Source organism: Pleurodeles waltl, chromosome 7, assembly GCF_031143425.1.
Source record: "Pleurodeles waltl isolate 20211129_DDA chromosome 7, aPleWal1.hap1.20221129, whole genome shotgun sequence".
Classification (NCBI taxonomy): Eukaryota; Metazoa; Chordata; class Amphibia; order Caudata; family Salamandridae; genus Pleurodeles; species Pleurodeles waltl.
In genome coordinates this window covers 790,241,225-790,265,770 of record NC_090446.1, presented here as the reverse complement: position 1 = coordinate 790,265,770, position 24,546 = coordinate 790,241,225, and the positions used below count along the sequence as shown (strand labels likewise).

Sequence of the window (24,546 nt, the reverse complement as noted above, 5' to 3'; positions counted from 1 at the left end):
TACTACTGCAAGGCATTTTGTAAATACCCTTGGTGCTGTTATCCCGAATGGTAACACTTTGAACTGGTAATGTACTCCTTGGATTACAAACCTTAAGTATTTCCTGTGTGAGGGATGTATGGGTATATGGAAGTACGCATCCTTGAGATCTAATGTCGTCATGTAGTCTTGTTGTTTGAGCAAGGGGATTACGTCTTGAAGTGTCACCATGTGAAAGTGATCTGATTTGATGTAAAGATTTAGTGTTCTGAGATCTAATATGGGTCTTAGAATTTTGTCCTTTTTGGGAATGAGAAAGTACAGGGAGTAAACCCCTGTTCCTTTTTGATGATTGGGTACTAGTTCTATTGCATCTTTTTGTAACAACGCTTGGACCTCTAGCTGTAATAGATCCATGTGTTGTTTGGACGTGTGTTTTTGGAGGCACATTTGGTGGTAATTGTAGGAATTCTATGCAATAACCATGTTGGATGATGGCTAGGACAAACAAGTCCGTTATTTCCTCCCGATTTTGGTAAAAATCTGTTAGTCTCCCCTCCACTGGTGTTATGTGTTGGGGATTTGTGACACTGAAGTCACTGTTTGTTTTGAGGGGACTTTGGAACTTACCTCTAGTTTTAGAAAACTGTCCACCTCTGTATTGTCTCCGAAAGCCTCCTCTCTGATACTGGCTCTGGTATGTGGGCCTGGTTTGTGAGGTTGAGGGTTCTGTGGTTTGGCCCAGAAACCCCCCCTCTAAATTGTGTCTTCCTAAAAGTGGCTCTGCTCTGTGGGTAGTAGAGCGCGCCCATGGCCTTGGCCGTATTTGTACCTTTTTGAGCTTCTCGATAGCTGTGTCCACTTCCGGCCCAAACAACTGCTGTCCATTAAAAGGCATATTAAGCACAGCCTGTTGGATTTCAGGCTTGAATCCTGAGGTGCGTATCCATGCGTGTCTCCGAATTGTGACCGCTGTATTTACAGTTCTTGCAGCTGTGTCTGCTGCGTCTATTGCCGATCGTATCTGGTTATTCGAGATACTTTGGCCCTCTTCTACCACTTGTTGTGCACGCTTTTGGAATTCTTTGGGCAGATGTTCAATAAAGTGCTGCATTTCATCCCAGTGGGCTCTGTCATATCTTGACAGCAAAGCCTGTGAATTTGCAATGAACCATTGATTGGCTGCTTGTGCTGCCACTCTTTTCCCCGCTGCGTCGAACTTGCAACTTTCTTTGTCGGGTGGTGGTGCATCTCCGGAGGTGTGTGAATTCGCCCTTTTACGTGCTGCGCCTACTATCCTGAGTCTGGTGTCAGTTGCTGCGTGATGTACATAGGGTCTTTTGGTGGAGGCTTGTACTTTTTCTCCACCCTAGGAGTGATGGCCCTGCCTTTTACGGGTTCTTGAAATACTTGCTTTGCGTGTTTCAACATTCCAGGTAACATCGTAAGACTCTGGTACCGACTATGTGTGGACGACAGAGTATTAAATAAAAAGTCATCTTCAATCGGTTCAGCATGCAGTGTCACGTTGTGAAAAGCAGCTGCTCTGGACACCACCTGTGTGTAAGCACTATTTCTTCAGGTGGTGATGGGCTTGCTGGTTAACAGTCGGGACTGTTATCTGACACAGGCGCATCAGAAAGATCCCATGCATCTGAGTCATCTTGGCTCATCCCTGTGTGCGTTGGAGACTGCACCATAGGTGGGCTAGCAATTGGTGATGATTGAGGTGAGCGTTGTGGTGATGGTGGAGGAGTTACTTGTTTTGCCACCTTTGTCTGTGGTTGTTTATCTTTATCTTGGAAAGCCAGTTTCCTTTTCATCCTTATTGGAGGGAGAGTTCTGATCTTCCCCGTCTCCTTTTGGATATGGAGCCTTCTCTGTGTATAATCTGGCTCCCCTGCTTCTAGCTCTTGCCCGGATTTATGGCTTTGCATTTGTGTGGAAAGCCCTTGTTCCTCTGTGTAGGAACTTCTTTTCGGCTTCGAAGCCGGATGTTTCAGTATCGAAACCTTTTCAGCAGTCTTTTTCGGTTCCAAAGCCACTTTTTTGAGTTTCCGTGAGGAATCCACAGGTAGTTAATGTATCCACCAGAAAAAGCGTTACCGAAGGTAAGTAACTTATCCTTCTGATGGATACACCTACCTGTGGATTCCTCACCTAAAGAATAGAGTCCCAAAGCAGTACTACCTCCGGAGGTGGGTGCCCGAATGGTCAAACCAAGAAATCCTGCAGCACCGAGAGAGCAAAATGGCCATCCCTCCTAACCTCAGAATCCAAACAATAATGTTTGACAAAAGTATGGAGGGATGCCCAAGTTGCCGCCCTGCAGATGTCAACCACAGGAATACCCCTAGCCAAAGGCGAAGAGGCAGCCTTAGCTCTGGTGGAATGGGCACGAAGCCCCACAGGTGGTTCTTTCTTAGCTAAGGAATAACAAAGCTTAATACAGAGAATGACCCACCTGGATAGCGTTCTCTTGTGGACTGCTCTGCCTTTCCTCTTCCCCATGTATCCAACGAAGAGCTGATTATCTAGCCTGAACTCCCTCGTCCTGTCGACAAAGAAGCTCAATGCTCTTCGTGGATCCAGTCGGTGGAGCCTCTCTTCCTCCTTGGATGGATGAGGCAGAGGGTAAAAGGAAGAGCGAGTAATAGACTGCCCCAAGTGAAAGGGTGTAACAACCTTCAGGAGGAAAGCCACCTTGGTCCTTAACACCACTTTGTCTATAAAGAAGGAAAGGTAAGGAGACTCTACACTAAGAGCCTGAAGCTCACTGACTCTTCTGGCCGATGTTATGGCTACCAGGAATACAGTTTTAAGAACCAGCAAACGCAAAGCACAAGAATGCATTGGTACAAATGGCAATCCCATTAGAAATGCTAATACTAAATTAAGGTCCCACTGAGGCATAACAAATGGTGCGGGCGGAAACTTATTAGTGAGCCCCTTAACAAACCTCAAAACAATTGGAGATTTAAACAAGGAATGTTGATCAGGGAGGCACAGAAAAGCCAACAGTGCTGATAAATAGCCCTTAACTGTGGCAACTGCACAACCCTTCTGTGCCAAAGAAAGAGCAAATGATATTATATCAGACAAGTGAGCCTTTAAGGGATCAATTCGGTTCTCTCCACACCAAAGTACAAATTTAGCCCATCGACTTGCATAGATCGATTTGGTGGAGTGTCGCCTGGCCGATAAAAGAAAATCCACCGGTGGGAGGAAAAAAAAGCACTCAGATTGCCCCGTTCAATCTCCAGGCATGAAGGTGCAGACTCTTGAGGTGGGGGTGTAGAATCTGCGACTGCGAGAGGAGGTCCACCCTGTAAGGGAGACGGAGCAGAGGGCACATAGAGAGTTGGAGAAGGTCTGTGTACCATACCCTTCTTGGCCAATCCGGGGATATCAAGATGACCTGGGCCCGGTCTTGGCAGATCTTCCTCAAAACTTGAGGAATCAGGGGTATGGGTGGAAACGTGGAAAGCAACTGACCCTTCCGGGAAATCTGAAACACGTCCCCCAAAGCTCCTTGCACCGGATACTGGAGGCTGCAAAATAACAGACACTGCGTGTTCTCCTGAGTAGCAAACAGATCTATCTGCGGACACCCCCACATCTGGAACATGTAAAGAACCAGATCCGGATGAAGACGCCACTCGTGGTCGACCCAACTGCTGCGTCGACTGATAACATCTGCAAGTACATTCAGAACCCTGGCCAAAATGAGTTGCTACCAAGCAAATCTTGTGGTCCTGAAGCCAGGACCAGAGTCTAAGAGCTTCTCTGCAAAGAAGGTACGACCCCACTCCTCCCTGCTTGTTTATATACCACATCGCTGTAGTGTTGTCCCTCAGAATCTGGACTGACTGACCCCAAATGGAACGGAGGAAGGCCTTGAAACCAGACGTACTGCCCGCAATTCCAACAGATAGATGTGAAATCTCTGTTCCACTGGAGACCAAAGGCCTTTGACCTCCAGGTCCCCCAGATGAGCTACCCACCCTAGAGTGGAAGCATCCGTTACAACTGTGGCCACCGGCGGAGGCAGCGAGAACGGGCTTCCTTGTGACAGGTTGCCGATCGCTGCCCACCACTGAAGATCTACCGCAGTGTCTCTGGTGATCATGATCGAATCTTTGAGATCCCCCTTTGTGCTGAAACCACTGCCTGCGGACGCACCACTGAAGAGCCCTCATGTGCCAGCGTGCATGAGTGACCAGCAGTATGCAAGAAGCAAACAGACCGAGCAGACAAAGGACCTTGAGGACTGGAACTACCGCTCCATTTCGAAACATCGGAATCAACGCCTGAATGTCCTGAACCCGCTGGGGCGGAGGAGAGGCCTGATTCAATGTTGTGTCCAGTACTGCCCCTATGAACAGGAGGCGTTGAGAGGGCTCCAGGTGAGATTTGGGCACATTGATTGAAAAACCCAGGTCGTACAACAACTGAGTTGTCGACTGCAGGTGAAGCCGCACAAGCTCCGGAGTCTTGGCTTTGTTCAAACAATCGTCCAGATAGGGCAACACCGCTATCCCTCTTCTTCTGAGCTCTGCCGCTACCACCGCCATCACCTTTGTGAAGACTCGAGGTGCTGAAGTAAGACCAAACGGGAGGACCACAAACTGATAATGCTGCGATCCCACCACAAACCGGAGATACTTCCTGTGTGATTTGAGGATCGGAATATGGAAGTACTCATCCTGCAAATCAACAGACACTATCCAATCCCCTTCGTTCAACGCCAAAAGGACCTGTGAAAGGGTCAGCATTTTGAACTTTTCCTGCCTGAGGAACCAATTCAAAATCCTCAAGTCCAGAATTGGTCTCAACCGACCATCCTTTTTGGGGATCAGGAAGTATCTTGAATTACAGCCCTGGCCCCTCTCCTGCTCGGGAACTAACTCTACTGCGCCTTTGGCCAATAGGGATAACACCTCCTGTTGCAGTAACAGAAGATGATCTTCCGAACATAAGGATGGGCGGGGAGGGAACTCCCGAAAGGGAAGAGCATACCCTCTCTTCACAATGTTGATGACCCAAGAGTCTGATGTTATAAACTCCCACATTGGAAGAAATTGGGCAAGTCTCCACCCCTACCGGAGACAAGTGAACAGGGGGTGGTGGAGGACTAAGGCTGCTTTCCCTGCTGCACCCCTCCCGAGGGAGAGGAAGAGGCAGAGTGCTGCTGGGTTGCTACTCTTGTACGTACTCTGCCCCTGCCTCTAAAGGATCTGTAAGGCAGGGAGCTTGCAGACTGTTGTGGTGCCTGGAATCTGCCACGAAAGGAGGAGCCACGTCCACCCCTAAACTTCCTATACGACCTAAAGGAAGAGAAAGTAGCTGCCTGAAGTCCTAACGACCTCGCTGTGGCTCTACTCTCTTTGAAACGTTCAAGAGCAGAATCTGCCTTTGTCCCAAAGAGTTTTTCTCCATCAAACGGCAGATCCAGGAGAGTCGCCTGCACATCCATAGAAAAGCCCGATGAGCGCAGCCAAGCCTGACGCCTCGATACTATGGATGTGCCCATAGCCCTTGCAACAGAGTCAGAGGTGTCCAACCCAGACGATCACCTGGGTCGCCACCGCCTGAGCGTCTGCTAACAAATGCAACACCTCTTGTGGCAAGTTTGGATTACCTTTCGCTTCCTCCATAAGGGCATGAATATAACATCCCAAAATGCAGGTTGCATTGGTCGACTTCAAGGCCATACTGCATGACGAAAAGGCCGTCTTTGCAGCGTGGTCCATTTTCTTTGGCTCCCTGTCGGCAGGGGTCCCGGGGAACGAACCAGGGGATGACCAGGATTAACAGGAAGCCTGAACAACCAAACTCTCTGGAGTTGGATGTTTGGAGAGGAAGTCCGGGTCACCTGGAGCCGCACGATAGCGCCTTGCTACCGCCCTGTTGACAGCTGTAGAAGTCACAGGTTTCTTCCAAATGTCTTTGATGGGGTCCAGGAGAGCCTCATTGAAGGGCAAGAGAGGCTCCGCCAACACAGAGGCCAGATGCAGCACTTCCGTCAAAAGGTTCCTTTTCACCTCAGCAGCCGGAAGAGGACTATCTAAAAAGTCTGCAGCCTTCCTTATTACTGCATGAAAAGATGCAGCCTCTTCGGTAAACTCCCCAGGGGAATCCAAATCCCATTCAGGGGAAGTATCAATACCGCTTGCAGTGTCCAGACCCTGAAAATCACCGAAGGCTCCAAGATTTCACCTTCCACCAGATGTTGCCTGCTATATTCCTCTTCCTCCAAGAGGCGCAAAGCTAGACGTCCGGACTCTAGACCCGGCGTCGATAAGACGTTGGGCCGACGCCGGAGATCTTCGCCGGCGCCGTTCTTCGGATCCATCCGACGCCGGACCCTCCGGTGCCACAGGCATCTTGACAGTAGAATGGATCCGTGGAGAATCCACCGGCGCCGGAGTTGCAGACGTTGTAGGTGCCACTGGTCTCCTTGGCGACGCCAAGGGCATCGGCGCCGCAGCAGCTCCAGGCAGCAAAAATGCCATTAAGGGGGTCGGTTTATAAGGAGCCAGAGCACCCAAATTAAAAGCCAAAGAGCCCGACAGACCCACATGCCCTCCACCAGGCGCCATGGTGGAAAAGATATTGAACATGGCATTTAAAAATGCCGCAGGATCCGTACCCGGCACCGGGAAAGCTGGATATGTTTGCTGTGTCGGCGCCGGCATAGAAGTCGATGATGGGCCAGGCAACTCCTGCTTCGGAGAATCCGCCGGCTCTTGAAGAGGCTCGACTTCAAACATCGACAAAGGTGAAGTCGGAGTCGTAGGAGGTGGAGGAGTGACGGTCGGGCTAATCTCCCACGTCGGACGGCGCCGAGCTGATGGAGATGCAGATCTGGACCGGGACCGATCTCTACTCGATCGGCGCCGGGAGTCATGACGGTGCCGAGAGTCTACATGACGACGATGAGTCCTCGAAGAGGACTCTCTCTGATGCCGCCTTTCCTTCCTCTTCTTGGAACGGGCCAGGAACAATTTAGCCTCTCTTTCCTTAAGCGCCTTAGGGTTCATGCGCTGGCAGGAACCACATGACTACCTCATGGTCTGAACTAAGGCACCAGATACAATTTTCATGGGGGTCAGTGACCGACATCTGACCCCCACACTGGATACAAGGCTTAAAACCAGATTTTCTTGGCTGCGGCATTGTAACTACAGATGCGCAACTTTAGCTCCCTGTTAGCCTCGAAGAAAAAACGTTATTCTAAGGCACGGAAAAAAAGGAACTGACGTCTGCACGTCGACTTCTTATTGCCTAGATGACGTCATACGGCATCGCGTGGAGTCGGGCTATTGTGACATCATCGTCGACGTGCAGAGTTAGAAGAAATTTCCGTCGAAGCTGGTGCGAGGGGAGAATTCTTTAGGTGAGGAATCCACAGGTAGGTGTATCCATCAGAATATTACTTTACAAAGTAATATTTCTTTAACCCAAAAGTACTAAACTAATGATGCCTGCACATAATACAAAACATACTAGAAGGATTGCAGGGCTTTTCTTAAAGGAAAGATGTGCTTCCAGAGGTCATGTAGTATGAAAACAGATGGTAAACCTGAAACTGAAAATAGATTTTAGGACATAACTGGGATGCGCTAAATACGAGGAACACCTTTCACTACAAGAAGTATGAAATCTTTTTTGATTTAAAATAGTTCACCCGAGGATGGAAGACACAGCATTTGTGATTTTATTACCTTGATAAAACAGTCATTTTCATTTTTCTTAAGACCAGTATTATCGCAGGAGCAATATCCTGTGACCCATGCTGTTTTGGTGTTACAAAAAGGTAATAATTTAACAATGATTAGGAAGCGGTCACTAATATATACACAGTAGGTACAGCCACTTCTGTAGGACGCCTATGTTGTGTGCGACACTGTGAAAAAGTAGCCTCTTTCTAGCCTTGTTACCCCCACTTTTGGCCTGTTTGTGAGTGTATGTCAGGGTGTTTTCACTGTCTCACTGGGATCCTGCTAGCCAGAGCCCAGTGCTCATAGTGAAAACCCTATATTGTCAGTATGTTTGTTATGTGTCACTGGGACCCTGCTAGTCAGGACCCCAGTGCTCATAAGTTTGTGGCCTATATGTATGTGTTCCCTGTGTGGTGCCTAACTGTCTCACTGAGGCTCTGCTAACCAGAACCTCAGTGGTTATGCTCTCTCATTTCTTTCAAATTGTCGCTAACAGGCTAGTGACTAATTTTACCAATTTACATTGACTTACTGGAACACCCTTATAATTCCCTAGTATATGGTACTGAGGTACCCAGGGTATTGGGGTTCCAGGAGATCCCTATGGGCTGCATTTCTTTTGCCACCCATAGGGAGCTCTGACAATTCTTACACAGGCCTGCCACTGCAGCCTGGGTGAAATAACGTCCACGTTATTTCACAGCCATTTACCACTGCACTTAAGTAACTTATAAGTCACCTATATGTCTAACCTTTACCTGGTAAAGGTTGGGTGCTAAGTTACTTAGTGTGTGGGCACCCTGGCACTAGCCAAGGTGCCCCCAAATTGTTCAGGGCCAATTCCCCGGACTTTGTGAGTGCGGGGACACCATTACACGCGTGCACTACATATAGGTCACTACCTATATGTAGCTTCACAATGGTAACTCCGAATATGGCCATGTAACAAGTCTATGATCATGGAATTGCCCCCTCTATACCATCCTGGCATAGTTGGCACAATCCCATGATCCCAGTGGTCTGTAGCACAGACCCTGGTACTGCCAAACTGCATTTCCTGGGGTTTCACTGCAGCTGCTGCCAACCCCTCAGACAGGCATCTGCCCTCCTGGGGTCCAGCCAGGCCTGGCCCAGGATGGCAGAACAAAGGACTTCCTCTGAGAGAGGGTGTTACACCCTCTCCCTTTGGAAAATGGTGTGAAGGCAGGGGAGGAGTAGCCTCCCCCAGCCTCTGGAAATGCTTTCATGGGCACACATGGTGCCCATTTCTGCATAAGCCAGTCTACACCGGTTCAGGGACCCCTTAGCCCTGCTCTGGCGCGAAACTGGACAAAGGAAAGGGGAGTGACCACTCCCCTGACCTGCACCTCCCCTGGGAGGTGTCCAGAGCTCCTCCAGTGTGCTCCAGACCTCTGCCATCTTGGAAACAGAGGTGCTGCTGGCACACTGGACTGCTCTGAGTGGCCAGTGCCACCAGGTGACTTCAGAGACTCCTGCTGATAGGCTCCTTCAGGTGTTGCTAGCCTATCCTCTCTCCTAGGTAGCCAAACCCTCTTTTCTGGCTATTTAGGGTCTCTGTCTCTTGGGATTCCTTAGATAACGAATGCAAGAGCTCATCCGAGTTCCTCTGCTTCTCTCTCTTCACCTTCTGCCAAGGAATCGACTGCTGACCGCGCTGGAAGCCTGCAAAACTGCAACATAGTAGCAAAGACGACTACTGCAACTCTAACGCTGATCCTGCCGCCTTCTCGACTGTTTTCCTGGTGGTGCATGCTGTGGGGGTAGTCTGCCTCCTCTCTGCACTAGAAGCTCCGAAGAAATCTCCCGTGGGTCGACGGAATCGTCCCCCTGCAACCGCAGGCACCAAAGAACTGCATCACCGGTACCTTGGGTCTCCTCTCAGCACGACGAGCAAGGTCCCTTGAATCCAGCAACTCTGTGCAAGTGACTCCCACAGTCCAGTGACTCTTCAGTCCAAGTTTGGTGGAGGTAAGTCCTTGCCTCCCCACGCCAGACTGCATTGCTGGGAACCGCGACTTTTGCAGCTACTCCGGCCTCCGTGCACTTCCGGCGGAAATCCTTTGTGCACAGTCCAGCCTGGGTCCACGGCACTCTAACCTGCATTGCACGACCTCCTAAGTTGTTCTACGGCGACGTGGAACTCCTTTGTGCAACTTCGGGTGAGCACCGTTTCACGCATCCTCGTAGTGCCTGTTTCTGGCACTTCTGCGGGTGCTACCGACTGCTGAGAGGGCTCCTTGTCTTGCTCGACGCCCCCTCTGTCCCCTGACGCAATTGGCGACATCCTGGTCCCTTCTGGGCCTCAGCAGCATCCAAAAACACTAACCGCACGATTTGCAGCTAGCAAGGCTTGTTGGCGGTCTTTCGGCGGGAAAACACTTCTGCACGACTCTCCACGGCGTGGGGGATCCGTCCTCCAAAGGGGAAGTCTCTCGCCCTTGTCGTTCTTGCAGAAACCTACGCTTCTACTGTCCAGTAGCAGCATCTTTGCACCCACAGCTGGCATTTCCTGGGCATCTGCCCATCTCCGACTTGCTTGTGACTTTTGGACTTGGTGCCCTTGTTCCACAGGTACCCTCGACTGGAAATCCATAGTTGTTGCATTGTTGGTTTGTGTCTTTCCTGCAGAATTCCCCTATCACGACTTCTATGTCCTTTGGGGAACTTTAGTGCACTTTGCACTCACTTTTCAGGGTCTTGGGGTGGGCTATTTTTCTAACCCTTACTATTTTCTAATAGTCCCAGCGACCCTCTACAAGGTCACATAGGTTTGGGGTCCATTTGTGGTTCGCATTCCACTTTTGGAGTATATGGTTTGTGTTGCCCCTATCCCTATGTGTCCCCATTGCATCCTATTGTAACTATACATTGTTTGCACTGTTTTCTAATACTATTAGTGCATATTTTGGTATTGTGTACATATATCTTGTGTATATTTGCTATCCTCATACTGAGGGTACTCACTGAGATACTTTTGGCATATTGTCATAAAAATAAAGTACCTTTATTTTTAGTATATCTGTGTATTGTGTTTTCTTATGATATTGTGCATATGACACTAAGTGGTACTGTAGGAGCTTCACTCGTCTCCTAGTTCAGCCTAAGCTGCTCTGCTAAGCTACCATTTTCTATCAGCCTATGCTGCTAGACACCCTATACACTAATAAGGGATAACTGGGCCTGGTGCAAGGTGCAAGTACCCCTAGGTACTCACTACAAGCCAGTCCAACCTCCTACAGACACCTCCCTGGGTTTCAAGTGCGGACAGCACAATGTTTCACTGTAGCGGGAATGACCGGTAAAGGTCAAGCCCTCTTGGCCTTTCTATGTTTGCATGTTGGACTTAGTTAAGGAGGCAAGTAGGACTGGTCACATGAGAAGGCCTCCAATAGAAATTACTACACTCATTATGTTCGACAATTGAGCTTGGTTTACGCTCCTGGAAGGCCTTCGGATGCATCAGGGAGCATTTGTTGGAGTCATGTTTAGAGCCAAGGCACCACAGACAGACGTTTGTTTGGATCTGTGACCTATATCAGTTTCCTGCAGGCACGGCATTGGTTAAAATAATGTAGTTTTAGGGTCAGACAATTCTGCAGACTGTTTAATTTTAAATCTGTAAAAACAAAATATTAGTAACAACGCTACTGAGCTGCAAAGGGCATAGAAAAAGAGAAGGTTATGTCAATGCACATGGCTGGCCCTTAAAACGTGGCTCCATTTAATCACTTCCAGAGGCAGGATAGCCCTGCCCCAGGGACAGAAGGTCAACTATTGGTACACAGAGAATTTCAGGATACTTTCTGGCATTTGGAAGGATTCAAAGATGATGAATCTGCACAAGTTAAAATATCCATCAGAAATGGGCTGTTTAGGGACTTCAGTTAGAACACCTGCCTCTCTTTGATGCACTCCCATATTCATAATCCAACAGAATCTCTTCAGAAATTAGGTCAACAACCTTCTATCTACACGTTGGCCTAACAGTGCCCATTCCCATGGGCCTGCTCATTCCTCCCTCATGGGCAACCCCCTTCAGAACATAGGACTCAATTCGGAAAGGTAAGGGTGAATTCTCCACTTTTTTCTGCTCATCACTTTAGAGCTATGATTTACATCTAGGTGTAGACTCGAATGTCATATTTTGCAGCCTCCTCTAAATTTATTTAGAAGTGTACACTTTTCGTTTTGCCTTTTGGTGGAGATCTTTGCTACCAGGGTAGAGCTCTCCATATGAGAGTATACAGAGAAAGGTAATTAACTTATTGTACTCAAGATAAGTACACATGTTACTAGAACATGTAAATGTTACATATTTGAAAACAGTAACAACCTTGAACTAATAAAAAAGTTACAGCACATAAGCAACTCAAATTAAATATATATTAAATATAAATTAATATATCTAAATTATTGTAAGTATTCCATTTAAACAACTAAAACAAAATACCCACCCAATTTGGAGTGAACATGGTTAAAATAGATCAATTTAATTGAAATACTTAAATACTTTGTATTTCTAAAAGTAAGTGCAGAATGATACATTTTTTAGACAGATATGTATTCTGAATTTAACTATATTATACATTCATATATAAATAGAATTTAAAAAACCTTAGAAATTCATTGAAAAAAGCGAAGGTTACAGGGACATTATAGTTAGATTCTGAATTTACTTGTACAAAGCCATAGAAACTTACCTGTTACAGTTGGAGCTATCTAAAGTAACTGTAACTCGTGCCCTAAGGTAACTATAACTCGCGCCCCCGCCATACACAGGTATCTTATAAAGAATTTCACCACAGATGTGACAGTGACATTATCAATGATGTCAAAGATGTTATGAGTGCTGTAATTTGAGGGGTAATTAGCAGTGCATAGCAAGAGATCTCATCCGCCGCGGCCCAACCTAAACATTACATTTTTATGGGGAGGGGCTGTGCGATCCCCCTTCCCCAGGCCTATCTCAGCCCCAGAGACTCCCCCCCCCCCCCCCCCCCCAACACCATATCCCCCAAGGTGCGACCTAATTATTATTATTTATTTTTTTAAGGCGGGGCATGGCACCCCTACTCAGGGCAGGACTACGGTGCCCATCATAATAATGTCCATACCACAAACGAAGATTGCAAGGCACCCCTCACTGTGAAAATATTCAATTACTATGATGTCAACGACTACACATTTCAAGCTTTACAGTCTTTCCACTGCAAAGCAGATAAATTGTCCTTGACATCGTAATAAATCGAATATTTTCATCGTGAGGAGTGTCTTGGAACCCTCATTTGTGGTACATATAAAACTAAGATTAACATGACGTTCTAGTTGAGCCTTATATTGTAAAAACTCTTTAAAACAAAAAATAACATCGAAATTCACCAGTTATAATATAAGCGGACAATAACATGTGCCTTCACCATACACTGCTTTTGACCTCACGTATTACATCAGTCATGACCTATTTAATGGCGTTATTGGTAACATCAATGATGACATTATACAATCATTGCTACCCTGTCTTATACAGTTTGTTGCAGCAAAACCACAATAACAGTACACATCTGGTATGCACGCAAAACATTAAAAACAGTCTCCTTATAGACCACATGACGGATATTTTCTTGCATAATAATTCCAAACAGAAGCTTGCTACCCATTCACAAATGCAATTCTGCAACTCTTCAGGGGCAGGATGAAGGGCGAAATTCAGCCACAATACAATCTTGCCAAATTTCAGTAGAAGTCAACAGCAGTGCATTTAATCCCAGACACATACGCAGCACTAAAGTTTGTCTGCAGCTGATCCAATCCAACCCAAATAGGACCAGGTCAGCTTTGGAGCCCACAAGGTAACATTATCTCACAAGGACAGTACATGTTTAAGATATCTGTAGTCAAGCTCAAACCTAAAGGACACAATGGCACGTGCCTTAATATTTACTGAATTTCTCGATGCTCTATAAGGCCTTAATGTGGAGGGCATCTTTGAGTAGGGCATTCTCAATAATAAACAGGTCTGTATAACTTACTGAATTCCTTTTGGGATCCAGAAATCAATGAGATTGTGGATGAGGCCTCCTGCACGTTTAAATGGTTGATAACTTTAACAAGGCCGATGAGCCATACCTTTAGTGCCATCAAATCTTCATGTTTATTTCTTGAGACCAGCACCTCATCGTAAAAGGAAAATGTTACTTACTAGTAGACATTGGTTTGTGTCATGTAGTGCTGTAGATTCACATGCTGTGTGTAAGATCGCCATCTAGTGTTGTGTTCGAAGTAGCACAACCTGTTTTAAATCGAAGAAGCATTTCAGGTCACAGGATCGAGTGACTCCTCTCGGTAATACTGCGCATGGCATTGAGTCTTTTGTTACACTGTTTCCACAGAGCGGGTGAGTGAAGTAATGAAAAATACAGTAGAATGGAAAATATGTCCAAGCTATGTATTTACATATGTACATTATTTACATATTAAATTGCTATGTCTGCACACGTTCTGGGAGGAGGGAGGTCGTATGCGAATCTACAGCACTACAAGTCACAAACAGATATCTACTGGTAAGTAACATTTGGTGTTCAATGGTATGTTAAGTTGTAGATACAGACGCTGTGGAGACTGTAAAGCAGTCCCTCCATAAAGCGATGGCTGGTCTACAAGAGTTGCAATTGACTGAAAGAGTACTTTGAGTACAGCTTGTCCAACATTTGTCTGTTGTTGTGCAAAGATGTCTACACAATAATGTTTTGTAAATGTGTGTGGTGCAGACCATGTTGCTGCTTTACAAATATCTGCTATAGGGTATGTTACCTAAAAATGCCATAGATGCCCCTTTTTTCCCCTAGTGTAGTGTTCTCTGGATGGTACAGGTAATTGTCATTTAGCTTTAGTATAACAACTTCGAATACATTAGACTATCCATCTATAGTTGTTATAGATATAGGCTCTTCTTTGTGTGGTAAGGAGAAAGCCACAAAAAGTTGTTTTCTTAAACTCTTTTGTTCTATCTATATAATACATAAGAGCCCTTTTAACATCAAGAGTATGTAAAGCTCCTTCTGCTCCCAAATCTGGTTGTGGAAAGAAAACTGGTAATTTTATTGGCTTATCAACGTGGAATTGTGAAATTACCTATGGAAGGAATTTTGCATTTGTTCTTAACACAATTGTTTTTATGAACTTGAAAGAAAGGTTCTTCCAAAGTGAAAGCTTGGAGCTCACTGACACTTCCAAGGGAGGTGATGGTGATTAAAAAGCTACTTTCCATGAAAGAAATTGTAGGGAACAGGAGTTAAGTGGCTCAAACGGTGGAGCCCTAAGCCTTGTGAGTACAATGTTAAGATTCCAAGATGGAGCTGGAGGAATTCTTATTTTTTGTCCTTCCATAAATGCTTTGATAACTGGAACTGTAAACAAAGAAATATGCTGTCCGTTTTGAAGATATGCAGCTATGGCTGCTAAATGTAAACAGATGTGTAAGCTAGATTTGCTTGCTGTACATGTAACAAATATTGTACAATGTCTTGTACTGTTGGTTTGAGAGGGTCAATGTTTTGTGTTTGACAATAGCAAACAAAACGTTTCCATTTTGCCTCATAAGATTGTCTAACTGTGGTTTTGCGTGCTTGTTTCACAATACACATACATTCCTGTGGTAATTGTAAATATGCAAATTCTATGACCTCAGAGGACATATCATTAGGTTGAGTGATTAGGGTGAAAGGGTATTTGGGAGGGGGTGGGAGGTGGCAACGTAAGCAAAATATCCCTGACCAACTTATCCATGGAGCATTGTCCTTGGATTCAGAGTGTGGGTATCTGGAGGTGAAGTTTTGGATATGTTGTGAATAGGTCTATTTGAGGTGTTCCCCACTTTTGGAAGTACTGTTGAAGGACTTGTGGGTGGAGTTCCCACTCGTGTGTTTGTTGCTGCATCCTACTTAGGTCTTTAAAGTGATTGTCCATGGGAGATACTGTGCCACTAGGTTAATCTAGTGATGAATTGCAAATTTCCATATTGTTTGTGCAAGACGGGACAGTTGATGAGATTGTGTCTCCCTCCCCCCCAACCCTGTTTTTGAAGATGGTACATGACAGTCATGCTGTCTGTCTCAACACGGTCTTGTGTTGCAATTGTAAAAGGAATGCTTTCATTGCTAAGAATACTGCTTGTAGTTCCAGGTAATTGATGTGAAGAGACCACTGAGTATGGTCAATATTCCATGAACTGTGAGGTTGAGGAGATGAGCTCCCAAACTGGTGTTTGAGGCATTTGTGGCGACGGTGCTCTGAGGTACAGGGTCTAACAAGCATTTGCAATGCAATGGGTCTCGTATTTCCTCGACTTAGAGCTATTACTGTTGTAAAGTCCTAACCAGACTTTTATTGACACATAAAATGAAAATGAAAAGTAATAGTTTAACATAAGGCAGCTGATTTAAATCGCCACACCATGAGCGTGAACAAGCACAAAATGAAACCAAAGTTTGCTCGCAGTCAAACGTATCGGCAATTGTGCAGCGAGAAAACGCTGAGTAGGAAATAAAAAGAAATAGGTCCAGAAACCATGATGAAAACATGAAGCCTCGTATGTTTTAAGTAGTTGGCCAGTGCGCTCGAGGAGGGCTAAACACCGGAAAAGGCATGATGTATGCATGCCTTTCAAAAATAAAATCAAGCGACTTTTAAAAGGCAAGCCCACGAACCAACGTAACTGATGGGCGCGCAGTGGGAATGGTTAAAAGCCCACAGAGATTACAGCAGGCTACAGCACTCGACCCCTAAAAAAGGCCACCCTTTAAGGTTTGTGGTGTTCCACCAATGCAGAGAGCGAGAAGTCTGGCAGGCCAACAACACTAGATCTTCCATTTGACCCTGTGCTTGAGACCAATAACGAGAGACACTTTGTGGAAGAGGCCGCATAAGAAGTATGGCATGAGGTACGATGGTAATTAAAGATGCCATCATCCCTAACAGTTTAACAGTTCTTACTGTCTATGTTTGGTTCCGTTTTAATGTAGCAAAGCCTGGACATGGTCTGAGTTGAGAAATGCTAGTCCTAATTGTGTGTTGAGGGTATCTCCTAGAGAGGGTTCTATCCGGAAGGGTTGCAGATGAGATTTTATGTAGTTTATGGTAAACCCCAATGAATGTAGGAGACACATTGTGGCTTGAGTGCAGTTTTGACACTGTGTGAATGGACTGGCTTTGATGAGCCAATCATCCAAATAAGGGAAACATGAATTTGTTGTCTTCTGAGATGTGTTGCAACAACTGCAAGACTTTTTGTGAATACTCTGGGAGCGGTTGTGATGCCGAACGGTAATACCTTGAATTGGTAATGTTTTCCTGCAACTACAAATCTTAGGTATTTGTGGTGTGCAGGATGAATGGGAATGTGAAAGTAAATGTCCTTTGGGTGTTAACACAGTCAAGAAGTCGCCTTGTTGCACTAGGTGAATACCATCCTGAAGAGTAACCATATAAAAGTGTTCTGATAGGATATAGTGGTTTAAGTGTCGAGATCTAATATTGGTTTGAGACCTCTCTTTATTGGGTATTAGAAAATACAGGGAGCACACTCCTTTTCCTTGGTATAGTAATAGTACTGGTTCTGTAGCCTCTTTGAGAAGAAGCAAATGAACTTGCTCTTTGAGAAGAGTGAGATCTTGTGAGAGTTTGAGAGTTCGAGAGTTCGAGGGGGTATATTTGGTGGAGTGGAAATGAGCTCCAGACAGTAACCATTTTGGATAATTTGAAGTACCCATTTATCTGTAGTAATTTGAGACCATTGGAGGTAACAAAAAAAAGATGTATCCTTTCCCCTACAAGAGTAGTGTGAGCTGGTATGTTTTGCTTTAAGTCACTGATGTGGTGGAATGGGAAACCTCTAGATGTAGATGGTTCTCCTCTGTTATTGTTGCCTCTATATGATCCTCTAAAGTAACCTCTGGTGTATTGAGAGGCGGCCTTTGTTTGAGTGGAATAACGTTCCTGAAATGATCAAAAGCTCCTTGCAAATCTGGTGAGACGAAAAGTACCTGTGTGTTCTGGCTTGCAGAGCTTCCATAGCTTTGGCAGTTTGGTAGTTAGGCAAGGTGCCTAATGATGACAATGGTGTTAACACTGCGAGCTACTGTATCAGCAGCATCAAGTGCATATCTAAGAGTAGTTGGAAATTGTTTGTCCCTCATTCATCTAATGTATCCCCTAAATCTGGAGTCCCACCAGGTGGTGTGCACCCTAAAGGAAGGGTGAATGTTGGTGAAGGAGCACGTTGTGGAGAAGTAGGTGGAGAAGTCTGAGTAAAGAAAGGATTCTTTCCTTTTTGCCTCCAAAAAAGACGACCAAAGAAATCAAGACTTTCTTGGAAAGTTAATTTCCTCTTTAAAGGGACGGAGGTTGTTATAATCTGGCCTGTTCCTTCTTGAATTTGAAGTCAGCGCTGACGAGTGTCCATAACTTCTGAAAATTGGTTCCACCCTTGATGGAGTGGTAGTTATAGACTGTCCAGAATCACTGAAAGTATTTTTTTTATGTTTTCAGTGCTGAAGTTTTTTGTGGAGGGAACATTTTCAGTGCTGAAACTGTAGGTGGATGTTTTTCCTCTTATGAAGTTGTCAGTACTGAAATAGTCAGCATAGAAGCACCATGCATCTTCGGTCTTATCGGAGCCAAATTGGAGGTTAATGCTGAAGATTTCCATTTGGCTTTTTTCCAGTGCTGAGCTGGAAGGCAGGGCATCCGAATATGTTTGTTGGCTCCAACCATGGCTGGGAGGCAGTGGAGGACCGTGACTTGTTATGGTCTACAGAAAAGGGGTCTTTTTACTCTCAGCTTGCGCTGCCTGTAATGATCAACTTTCCATGTCCTACTGCACATCAGAGTCAGAATCCTGAACGGAGAAGTCCCCCTCCTGCTCCGTCGCCAAAGATGTCCGGTGTGTCATCTGGATGTCAAGACTCCATTTACATAGAAAGAGTTCTTCGATCTCCAAGTCTCTTCTTTGATCGAAAAGAACAGCAAGCTTCGCAGGTCCGCCCGTTGGTCTTCAGAGAAAGACACAAATTACACAATTGGTAGTGGTTGGTGTGCGGAAATTTTGAGTGGCAAAATCGAAATGGAGAATGTTCTATTAGGGCTGAAGTTCGATGACAAGTGGAAGAGGTAGGCCCAAAGAGGGCCTCTTTTAACCCCCAAAAGGCTGAAAATTCGATTCCAGGTGTAGAAATGGAACAGGAAGAAAACGTATTGAATACGCAATCGAAAAAAATACAGACGATGATAAAAAGAAGAAAAGAACAGTTTTAGATTGTATGGAGCCGAGAACTGAGTGAGAGGAACACACGCCCAAACCAGACAGCTGAGAGAGAAAATCTAACAAAGGACTCGATGCCCATGTGCAGTATTACCAAGAGGAGGAGTTACTCAATCCTGCGACTCAAAAAGCTTCTTCGAAGAAAAACAAGCTGTACTATTCTGAACCCAACACTAGATGGCAAGCTTATGCACAGCATGTGTATCTGCAGCTACACATGCCATCAAACACCTTGTTCATTAAACTCAGATAAGTGAAAGTAGTATTCCATACATTTTGAAAGACCACTTACTTTTCAGTCATGAAATAGTTTTTGTTGCTCATGGGATTCATGATGGAAGCATTTTTTATTTAGTTAAATAACTGATCAATGCTTATATTATGATCTATTGTATATCAATCTTTCCATTCAATACTCGAAAGTAATCAGTGATATCAACTTGTAAGCAAAGAACTAGATGAGCAATCAGCCAATGAAGAAATATTTACAGATGGTGACTCAGTTCACAATGTAGTAAGCAGCACGTTTATGCTGTGGATAATCTTATCTACTTGAAACTATCCCGTGGGTCTCCTTTGCCAGACTTTAGTGAATATTCAATCATCGATACCCCATCATTCTCCACTTTAACCCACTTAAAATTCAAGTGTTGCTCATCTCTCTGCCCTGCTGCAACATTTCAGAAAAGTTCAATTTAAAAAAGTCATCTTTAGCACAAAAGAACTAACGGGCAACTATGTGCTAGAAACCCTTGACGCAACAACAGTGATTGAATTTCCTCAGTGTAGTTGACTGCAGTCTTCTGGTTACTGGCTTTGCTAAATCCGTGGGCATTCACACTGGACATTATTCTGAAACTAAAAACTCATAACAAGCTCAGTAGCTAAAGGGTGCAACTCTACATCAGACTTTGCCGAGAAATAAAGCATTCACTCCTATTTTAAAACAGTGGTACAATTTCTAGTGCTGTCAGATTTAGATGATAACAAATCCTTACTGATGGTTAAGATTCATCTGACACTACTGGTCTGGGGGAGGGGTGCTGGGGGTGAATAGGGTTTTAATCTCCAATATACCCCACCACCAGAAAGCCCACTAGACACCAGGGATTTTAAAATGGCACTGAAACAAACAAAAGGAGAGGGTGTCCTACCCTAGCTTTCAGCCATACCCCTACCCCAGAACAGGCAACAGACTAGGTTGGTTTGTTCTTTCTAGGAGCACTAATAGGTTTTAACCAGGTCACCAATGTCACCCATATGAGTGCTCAAAGGAAATCAAGACTACTCCTGGAGAGAGGTGGTGCAAAAACAGACAATTTTGTAATTAATAGTACATGTGACTTGTAGCTTCAGTATTAATTATTTTTTAATCACAGGCCATATTTCAATAGGAAACACTTCTATTAAGGATCTTAATATTAGGCAGTTATTTAAAAAGGATGTAAGATCAGATTATTATCCAGACAGTATAACTCCATGACTTACATTTTTTTTTATTACCAAATATGTAATCCATAAACTGCCATTCACAGATTTCCTCAAACTGAATTCAAATAAATTACATTCATCTCCGCTCCTCTAACAGTCTGCAGAATCAATATTCACACCACCAACACCTTAAATAGATATTATCCCACTTTTTTCTCTCCATAACTAAACATTCTTGCATGGCCATTAAGCCCTCCACTTCCTTGCACAAAGTTGTTAGTCTCAACTCTTTACTAACGCCTTCAAGTTAATACTGAATCCCATTCTCCAAATAATTACTTTACAGGCCTTGCTGACCTTGTGAACCAAGGCAGTGATTGTTTTATTAGAACCTTTAGTCACACATTCGATGAAGGCTGAGAACCCAATATGTCATCCCCAGTGGCTATTCTGCACTCTTTAGCTTGTGCAAAATACTAGAACAAGGGATAATAATTACAACATCCATACAGTGCTATGGTCCTCTGCAGGATTATGTCCTACCAGTCATAAAAAGAGTTCAACTAACGTAATTGCCATAAAATACATTTAAATCCTAAAAACTAATTCAAATATCAACAGGAAGTAATAACGCAAGCTCCTTTCAAAATAGACAAGGTCTTACCTTACTGTGGAATCAGATGACCCAGTTACAATGACTCTCTCGTCATACTGTAGACAGAGTACAGACCCAGTGTGTCCTGTTAGTATTTTTAAGCACTCCAAGCTTGTTTTATCCCAAATCTGTGAAAACAAATAAAATTGGTCTTTATAAATTAACATCCCATCATACAGAGTAAATATTAAAAGTAGAAATTAAAAATTATTAACTGCAATGTGCACTGAAAGATAAATGGCCAAAGCATAACCCACTGCACTAGTTTTACAGCATATTTCTCTTCTTCATATGTTGGTCAGAGTAGCTCACAGCAACAGGCGCATGCTTACAAGGTTATAGTACCGGACATCATTGGGATTACACGTTCAGAAACGTAAGTATCAACTTTAGAGACTGACAACATTTTTGAAGGGTCAAGGTCAAATTGAGGACCCAACTACATGAACAAGAATTGGCAATAACATGTATGGCTTATCATTTATTTTATTTTTTTACACAATGGGCTGTAGACACTCAATAAGTCACCATACACATCGGTTACTCATCTTTGCACTCATGCATCCATCCACTGACTAATCTTTCCATTCACTCTCTATTACAACCGAAATAAAACATAAAAACTCAACACCAGATGTAAGATAAAAAAGAATACAAATAGAAAAAAGAAAATATGTTGCCTTCTAAACAGGAGGGCAAATGTTTGCAATAATGAAACTAGACATTGCAGCAGGAGCCCGTCTTCCAAAGGTATTTTAAGTAGTCTATCATTGTTTTAAAATTCAATTACGGCTGCCATTTTTTGGAACCAATGTGTTGCCAATCTTGGAATGGTAAAACAATGACTATAGACAACAGTATTCCATAATTATCTCCAGGTTTAGAGGATGTGATGAGTAGAATGTGGCGCACTATAGGGTAGTGGCTTGAGAGCTGTAGTATCCTCTCAAGAAACATTATAATAGGGTAAGAAGCAAGGAAGTGAAATGTGAAATGCCAAAGGAGAAAAAGTAACCAGCCGTAATAGTGAAGATCACTCCTTTTCAGATGGATGTACAAATGTGATTAGATTATGCCATAATTCAGAGCAAGAGAGCAACTGACTGACAGACTGAACCATTAACCCATCAAGTTCGTTGTCATGGATGGAGGCAGAGCATAAATGACACAAACCACTAACAGAAAAGAGTGGACCCAAATGTCCTTTATGTAGCTATATGGAGATATACACACATATATGGAAAATGTCACTTACCCAGTGTACATCTGTTCGTGGCATTAGTCGCTGCAGATTCACATGCTGTGCACATCCCGCCATCTGGTGTTGGGCTCGGAGTGTTACAAGTTGTTTTTCTTCGAAGAAGTCTTTGAGTCACGAGACGAGGGACTCCTCCCATTTCGACTCCATTGCGCATGGGCGTCGACTCCATCTTAGATTGTTTTCCCCGCAGAGGGTGAGGTAGGAGTTGTGTATGCTAGTAATAGTGCCCATGCAATTGAGTGAATGCGTATGTACATAATGAAGTTTCAAGTAATATATTTACAAATGTACAAATGTTTAAGATCTACTTCTAAATGGCTACAGGCTCCCGGGGAGGCGGGTGGGCACATGTGAATCTGCAGCGACTAATCCCACGAACAGATGTACACTGGGTAAGTGACATTTTCCGTTCAATGGCACATGTAGCTGCAGATACACATGCTGTGCATAGACTAATAAGCAGTTATCTCCCCAAAAAGCGGTGGTTCAGCCTTTAGGAGTTGAAGTAGTTTGAAATAATGTTCTTAGTACAGCTTGACCTACTGTTGCCTGTTGTGCAGTTAACACATCTACACAGTAGTGCTTGGTAAATGGATGAGGCGTAGACCATGTTGCTGCCTCACATATTTCGTTCATTGGAATATTTCCCAGAAAGGCCATGGTAGCACCTTTTCTTTCTGGTCGAGTGTGCCTTTGTTATAATAGGCAGTTCTCTTTTAGCTTTAAGATAGCAGGTTTGAATGCACTTAACTATCCATCTAGCAATGCCTTGTTTTGAAATAGGATTTCCAGTATGAGGTTTTTGAAAGGCGATAAATAGTTGTTTTGTCTTTCGAATTAGTTTTGTTCTGTCAATGTAGTACATTAGTGCTCTTTTGATGTCTAATGTATGTAGTGCTCTTTCAGCTACAGAATCTGGCTGTGGGAAGAACACTGGTAATTCTACCGTTTGATTCAAGTGGAACGGTGAGATTACTTTTGGTAAAAATTTGGGATTGGTCCGTAGAACAACGTTATTTTTGTGTATTTGAAGAAATGGTTCTTGAATGGTAAATGCTTGAATCTCACTCACTCTTCTTAAAGATGTGATGGCAATTAAAAATGCAACTTTCCACGTTAAGTATTGCATTCCACAAGAGTGCATGGGCTCAAAAGTTGGACCCATGAGTCGTGTTAAGACAATGTTGAGGTTCCATGAAGGAACTGGTGGTGTTCTTGGTGGTATAATTCTCTTTAGGCCTTCCATAAACGCTTTTATGACTGGTATCCTAAATAATGAAGTTGAGTGCGTAATTTGCAGGTAAGCTGAAATTGCCGTAAAATGTATTTTAATGGAAGAGAAAGCTAGTTTAGATTTCTGCAAATGTAGTAAGTATCCTACTATCTCTTTTGCAGATGCGTGTAAAGGTTGAATTTGATTATTATGGCAGTAATAAACACATATTTTCCACTTATTTGCATAACAGTGTCTAGTGGTAGGTTTTCTAGCCTGTTTAATGACCTCCATACATTCCTGTGTGAGGTCTAAGTGCCCGAATTCTAGGATTTCAGGAGCCAAATTGCTAGATTCAGCGATGCTGGATTTGGATGTCTGATCTGTTGTTTGTGTTGTGTTAACAGATCTGGTCTGTTTGTCAGTTTGATATGAGGTACTACTGAAAGGTCTAGTAGTGTTGTGTACCAAGGTTGCCTTGCCCATGTTGGTGCTATTAGTATGAGTTTGAGTTTGTTTTGACTCAACTTGTTTACTAGATATGGAAGAAGTGGGAGAGGGGGAAAAGCGTACGCAAATATCCCTGACCAGTTCATCCATAGTGCATTGCCCTGAGACTGATGTTGTGGGTACCTGGATGCGAAGTTTTGGCATTTTGAGTTTTCTTTTGTTGCAAATAGATCTATTTGTGGCGTTCCCCACATTTTGAAGTAAGTGTTCAGTATTTGGGGGTGAATTTCCCATTCGTGGATCTGTTGGTGATCCCGAGAGAGATTATCTGCTAACTGATTCTGAATCCCTGGAATAAATTGTGCTATTAGGCGAATGTGGTTGTGAATCGCCCAATGCCATATTTTTTGTGTTAGGAGACACAACTGTGTCGAGTGTGTTCCTCCCTGTTTGTTTAGGTAATACATTGTTGTCATGTTGTCTGTTTTGACAAGA

The 24,546-nt window shown here is 44.1% G+C and overlaps 1 protein-coding gene across 4 annotated transcripts in view; it reads right to left on the bottom strand.

Moving 5' to 3' along the window:
• The window catches only part of FBXW11 (F-box and WD repeat domain containing 11), a 486,480-nt gene that overhangs the window by 225,265 nt on the left and 236,669 nt on the right, over positions 1-24,546 (bottom strand). For all 4 annotated transcript variants that reach the window (XM_069199326.1, XM_069199329.1, XM_069199328.1 and 1 more), the window contains one exon: positions 21,137-21,255. In XM_069199326.1, coding sequence (XP_069055427.1) covers positions 21,137-21,255 — 119 coding nt within the window. The remainder of the gene's footprint in view (positions 1-21,136; positions 21,256-24,546) is intronic.